The following is a 6,667-nucleotide window of genomic DNA, read 5'->3' as shown; positions in this document are numbered from 1 at the left end:
TGTGCAGATCAATTAGCAGCATTTTAAACCAGTTCTTGGACAGTACAGGGTCCCTGGCCTGCCTCTAAACCTCCATCAAAATTCTTGTCCCCAAAAAGCCAGTGGTGGACAGTCTTAATGACTACAGGCCGTTGCCCTCACACCTGTGGTCATTAAGTGTTTTTAAAGGTTGGTCTGTAAACACATCAAAGCCTGTCTGTCACATTTTAGATCTGCTCCAGTTTGCATACAAACCAAAATGCTCTTCAGAAGATGCCATGTCCACCATACTGCACTCTTCCCTGAGACCTGGACTACTCGTTAGAAGATCAATGGCATTCTAAAAAATTCAATTTTATTTTAGTTTATTAAATAAACTACAACATTTAAGTGCAATTCCAACAATTTTGGGTCTTGATGTATCAACCTGTGACCTGTGACGTATTTATGACAGTTTGTTAACAGGACAAATTTTGTATTTAAGAGAAAGAAAAGTCGTATTCAAAACAGACACTTAAACATAAAACTAAATGTATACTTTTCTGCAAAATTGTGCACAAAGTATTGGTTTATGGACCTTGGACCTTTTTCACCCTTCTGCCTTTCTGCCACCCATCTGTCATCGGAGTGCCACAGTGCAACCTCCAAAAATGCCTGGCAAACAGGTTATTGCAGGTCTTTGATTGCAAATATTCTCAACCACCTGCTTTAAATCAGATCAAACTTTATTTAGAAAAAAACCTACTCATACTTTGCGCAACTTAAAGCGCCTTACATTTAAAAATAGAAGTCATACACAATCAAAATCCAACCCAACCTTCACCTTCCCTCCCATTAACGCATACAATCCTGTAACAGCTGGTTGCCAGGATGGAACCCAGGAGCAGGGGTCAACCTGTCGACTATATTAAATTTACGGTGCGTGCAGAAACTTTATGAATTTATAGCTTGAATGTGTAAGGCAGGGGAAAGAGGCTCAACAGGAATCAAAAGTCTGCTCACCACCCCATGAGAAATCAAGTCACCATCAGATCCAGAGTCAATCAAAGTCACAAGCAGCTCTTGAACTCCAACGTGTGCCACCGTGATCTTAGTAGGTGGTCGAGAGGGTGGTGAGAATGTGGAGGAGCGGCTCACCAGTTCCCTCCTTGCAGGTGAGCCCTGGAGTTTCCCGTGCAATGGCAGACAAAATGTCCAGACTGTCCACAGTATAAACAGACGAGGAGGCTGGATTAATCTGGAGGGAATGTTATTTACGTCAGGAGAGGATTTTGAGGACATGAGTTGATTGTCAGCCGTTTCCCAATTCATTTTTATTTGAGTAATACAGCTTTTCAGAGAGCCATTATTAGAGTTTTTCCCAATAACACTAAGTGCCATTCTCCAAACCATCTGATCAATTGCTTTAACTCTCTTTTCAAAAACATGACTCCTTGGTCAAAACCTCAAACACAATTTACACTTCACACAAAATTTACACACAACTCTTTGCCGAACACAAGACACATTCTTATCTTTAAAACACAGTAAGCATTCACAACACACAAGAGTCAAAACTCAAACTCTGTTCCAACACAATGATCACCATCAACACACAACTGGTCAAAACTGAAGACACTTGTTACTAATCAACTGTAGTGAATATAAGGAAAGTTCTGGAACAACTGAGAAGCTTTTCAAAGATGGATAACATGAGATAAGATGAGATCCAGATCATAGTTATTGACTGTGTGTTGGTTTATGGATTGACCATGAAGGAAGCAGGTCAGAAGGTCAACCCTCATCTCAGCAGATCAAGTTGTTACTATAATATGAATAATTCATTTAGAAATTCAGAAGAAAGTGACAGAGATAATGTCAGTTTTCGCAAATGTTTACCCATCAGACGGTAGTTCTATACTTATCCCAAATTTGTATCAGTTGTCTTCCACCTTGCTCTCCATAACCCAATTGAAGAATTTATTTTCCACTTGGCAATTGGAAGGAAAGACAACAATACGCTCAACAAAAGCTGTTGCAGGCCTGAGACATGGCTTGTGATGACATTTCAGTTCGGTCTTGTCAAGGCTGGATCAGGCAAACAAGATCTTTTTTTTTTCCTGTTCTGTGGCTATTGATGTGGATTAAATCCTCTGGTCTGACCCAGAGACAAAAGATGTCAACCTAGATTTACAGTAAAAATGAACAAAATAACAATTTTTGAAAAGCATTTTTGTGAACAGTGTAGTGTTTTGTGATTGCTGCAGGTTTGTTAGTTTTGACGACAGAGTCTTCATCATGAACTGAAAGTGAGCTTTTGACCGAAGAGTCAAGAGTTTTGCACATAAAGCTCATATTTGAAACTCGTGTTTGGTGTTTCGGTGTGTAGTGTGCTGTATTTGCTGTGTGTAGGTTTTGGCAACAGAGTATTTTTACCTCAAAGTGAGCTTTTGACTCAAGAGTCAAGAATTTTATATATTTAGCTTATATTTTGACAGTTGTGTTTGATGTTTGGTTACATGTTTCAGAAAATGTGTTTCAGCATTTGGAAACAACTGTAATAATACAGAGTTTTCTTTTCCTCTTTTTAAACCCTGCCTGGCCAAAAAAAGTCGGCGCCTGGATTTAACTCAGCAAATAGGTACGAGGCTCCTATTGGATAATTACTGCATGGGCGATTATCTTTCAGCTGGCAACAAGTTATGTAAACCCAACTGGTGCAATGAGTTGCTTTTCATTTCCTAAACAGCCATTTGGAAAGACACATCCCGTGGTCGTGGAAAAGGTGTTAGTCTGTTTGAGAAGGGTCAAGTCATTGGCATGCATCAAGCAGAGAAAACATCTCAGGAGATTGCAGAAACTACTAAAATTGGGTTAAGAACTGTCCAACGCATTATTAAAAACTGGAAGGGTAGTAGGGACCCATCGTCTTCGAGGAAGAAATGTGGCGGAAAAAAATCCTGAGTGATCGTGATCAGCGATCACTTAAACGTGTGGTGAGATCAAATGGAAGAAAAACAACAGCAGAACTCAGGGCTCTGTTTAATAGTGAAAGTAAGAGCATTTCCACACGCACAATGTGAAGGGAACTGAAGGGATTGGGACTGAACAGCTGTGGAGCCTTAAGAAAACCACTAATCAGTGAGGCTAACTGGAAAAAAAGGCTTCAGTTTGCTTGGGAGCATAAAGATTGGACTCTAGAGCAATGGAAGAAGGTCATTTTGGCTGATGAGTCCAGATTTACCCTGTTCCAGAGTGATGGGCGCATCAGGATAAGAAGAGAGGCAGGTGACGTGATGCACCCATCATGCCTAGTGCCTACTGTACAAGCCTGTGGGGGCCGTGCTATGATCTGGGGTTGCTGCAGTTGGTCAGGTCTAGGTTCAGCAACAGTATGTGCTCAAAGAATGAGGTCAGCTGACTACCTGAATATACTGAATGAGCAGGTTATTCCATCAATGGATTTCTTCTTCCCTGCGGGCATATTCCACAATGACAATGCCAGGATTCATCGGGATCAGATTGTGAAAGACTGGTTCAGGGAGCATGAGACATCATTTTCACACATGGATTGGCCACCACAGAGTCCAGACCGTAACCCCATTAAGAATCTTTGGGATGTGCTGGAGAAGGGTTTGCACAGCGGTCAGACTCGACCATCATCAATGCAAGATCTTTGTGAAAAAAAAATGCAACTCTGGATGGAAATAAATCTTGTGACATTGCAGAAGCTTATCGAAACAATGCCACAGTGGATGTTTGACATGATCAAAGCTAAAGGCGGTCCAACCAAATATTAGTGTATGACCCTTTTTTTGGGTGGCAACTTTGTTTTGGCCAGGCAGTGTATGTTTAAAAAAATCAGTGAATATTATTTAATTCTTGAGAATTAAAATTATTTGAACATATTCCAGGCAGCTACAGTGTTTCTTTTTTGCATGCAGTGGTATTCGTGTGTGCATGTGGTGGTGGTGGGTGGGTGGTGGGGTAGATTATGTCAGCCATCTTGATTCCTCCTTGCTACCCTCAACAAGAGTAATGTATGAATTTGCAAAAATGACCTAAGATGTATTATTTAAGTTTAATAGGTTCAGCTGGTGCTCTTGGTACAATACCATTGAACTTCGGTATAACCAGTGTGTGAGCTCTGGATCCTGAAAAAGTTGTTCATTCATGAACAGCTTGTCTGCTCAGCGGAGAGGTTCTTCTTCCAAAGCAGGAACAGCACCTGTGTTAGGACTTGATCATAGTGGGATCTCTTCAGCTCCACAGCTATTAAGCAGTTCCTTCTGCTTAAATAGATCTGCATGAACTCAACCAGATGGAGGAGAAATATGGAGATATTTAAAGTGAAGCTTTAAACAGAGACACTGATGGACATACATGTGTTCAGAGAGGTTCGTCATCTCTTCATCTTGTTTCTCCAAGACGATTGTTCTAGAAGTCTGTCTGTGTTCAGCTTTGGTATATTTGGATGGATGGTATTGTAAACATCATTGAGTTACTATTGCTGTTACTAGTTAACATTCCCGATTTCTTTACAAACTGTAGTTTTAAAAACTTCTTTCACTAACATCTGTATACTTATGATCATAACGTTGGATTATCTGATCAGCAGCTGGTGAATTCTGTCAGACTGAATTCCAGTGAAAACTTTGTTTTTGTTCTGTTAAGAATCAACCTGGAATTTATTTCATGTTCTTCATTTTATGAGTCTATTCAGTTTTTGGATCTGAAAGGATTCAGTTATTTTACTCTCATGTGAAACATTTTAAAAATATATGTACTCACTTGTTGCAGCTCCACTTCAGAAGATCAACATGACACAGACTAAGAATCTGATCATCTGCAGCTCAGATGAGATCTATCCTAAACCGCATCTCAGCTGGTCCATCAGTCCTCCATCCAGCAGAACCTTCCAGAACAAAACCACAGTCCAGAAGACTGAAAAACATCTTTACAACATCAGCAGCTCTCTGACTCTATCAGATAGTGAAGAAGATCTGGACCACATCTGCACCATCAGCACTCCATCCAAACAGAGGAGAGCTTCATGGAGGAGAAGACGTGAGTGTTCCAGTTCATCTGGACCAATCTGTCATTCTGATCATGGCAGAACTTTCCAGAATCAAAGACTCTGATGTTCTTTGTCACTGTGGGATTGTTCCTGACCTTCATGATCCTCCAGGATCAAGCAGACTATGGATGATTAAGCTCTGAAAGGATTTCTTTAAGTCTTTCATAGTGTCGTTCATGTAACTATGGAGACAGGAGGCTGTGTGCAAACATCAAAGAGTCTTTGATTCAGGATTTAAGACATTTTGACTAGATGTTTCATTTCATGATGAAATCTTTCTGTGTTTCTGTTGTCCAGATTCAGTGACGATCATCTCTGGAGAAGCAACCATCTCCTGCTCTGCCTTAGACTCCTCCCTCAAAGGCCTCAGTCTGGTTTGGAGGTTCAATCAGAGAGAGAAAATAGTGACCAAGAACGAGGATGATGAGCACAGAGTGTCAGAGGAGTGGAAGCAGCATGTGAAGGATGTCTCAGAGTCAGGCAGACTCACACTGCAGCACTTATCTGCAGATCATGAGGGAACATACACATGTGAAGTCAGCAATGATGGAGACACCAGCATGGCTCAAATCTCTCTGAGATTAGCTGAAGGAAAAGGTGAGAAACTAGTTTTTCTGTCAGAGATCAGAGACATTCCTCCATGTTCCAGAACTACAAACTTGATCTCAATATAAAGTCTTTCAGAAATCATCCAGTCTTATGATTGTGTTTCACTTTGAAACCTCAGCAACATTTAGACTGAGAACATGAAAACATGAATGCATTATTTGAAAGAACATGAAGAAAGCAACATTTACCTGCAGAAAAGATTTCTGTCAATTTTACTCTGAGTGTTTATTCATGTTTCAGTTAAAAAAAAAAAAACTAATTCTCCTGAATTTGTTGTTTGTTGTTTTCTGTTTTAGACAATTCTCATGGTGGCATAGTGGCTGCAATTGTGATCTTACCTATAATCGGCCTGGTCATCTACTGCATAGGAACAAAATTAAAGGTAAAGTTGCTCAAAATCTGCTGTTGTTTAGTTGTGGAGAAGTAGATCAGTGATTTAGAAAATCAAGTAGAGTTTGTGAGAGTTAGTGCATTCAGGACTGCTCTGTGTGAGGATGACATGAAGGTCAGTTGATGAGGAGCAACAAGAAGATGGTTAGTTTCTTTACTGTGTGTAGAGTCTGTTTGACATTTAGAAATGAGCTCAGAGAATGAACATCCAGCTGAGAATGTACATCCATGACTCTGAGAGTGTTAGTGCACGTGTCTGTGCACGTCTTTTATTGTGTTAATCTTGCACGTGTGTCATCTTTTGTTACAGCGTGTAGACCATAAAATCCCGGAAACACAGAGTCAGTCCCGTAAGTCTCTATGTCTGTGGTGCCTTGCTCATAGGTTTCTGTTCAGTTTCTGTTCAAAGACAGTAGAACCTGAAATGCAGATCTAGCAGAAGACTTTTAGGTGACAGGGGTCAGCTGAAGTTCTCAAACTAACATGGTTCTGTGGGTCTATATTAGGTTTAAAGAACCTGAAACATTTCTTTGTAACTCCAAGAAAGACGAGAGATGTCAGATTTTACAAGCAAGGAGAACGGTCAGTGTTCAGTCTCCAGTCTCCTCTGAAGTGCTCTGCCAAATGGTTCCG

General features: G+C 40.5%; 1 protein-coding gene across 1 annotated transcript in view; it reads left to right on the top strand.

Moving 5' to 3' along the window:
* Positions 1–6,667, top strand: part of LOC112139035 (HERV-H LTR-associating protein 2) — a 16,073-nt gene that overhangs the window by 8,147 nt on the left and 1,259 nt on the right. Inside the window, exons 3-6 of the mRNA XM_036217535.1 lie at positions 4,759–5,025; positions 5,333–5,632; positions 5,941–6,026; positions 6,345–6,384. Of these exons, the coding sequence (XP_036073428.1) occupies positions 4,759–5,025; positions 5,333–5,632; positions 5,941–6,026; positions 6,345–6,384 (693 nt within the window). The remainder of the gene's footprint in view (positions 1–4,758; positions 5,026–5,332; positions 5,633–5,940; positions 6,027–6,344; positions 6,385–6,667) is intronic.

Source organism: Oryzias melastigma, linkage group LG20 (genome assembly GCF_002922805.2).
Source record: "Oryzias melastigma strain HK-1 linkage group LG20, ASM292280v2, whole genome shotgun sequence".
Classification (NCBI taxonomy): Eukaryota; Metazoa; Chordata; class Actinopteri; order Beloniformes; family Adrianichthyidae; genus Oryzias; species Oryzias melastigma.
The sequence above is the reverse complement of the archived record's forward strand: the minus strand, read 5'-3'. Positions and strand labels throughout refer to the sequence as shown.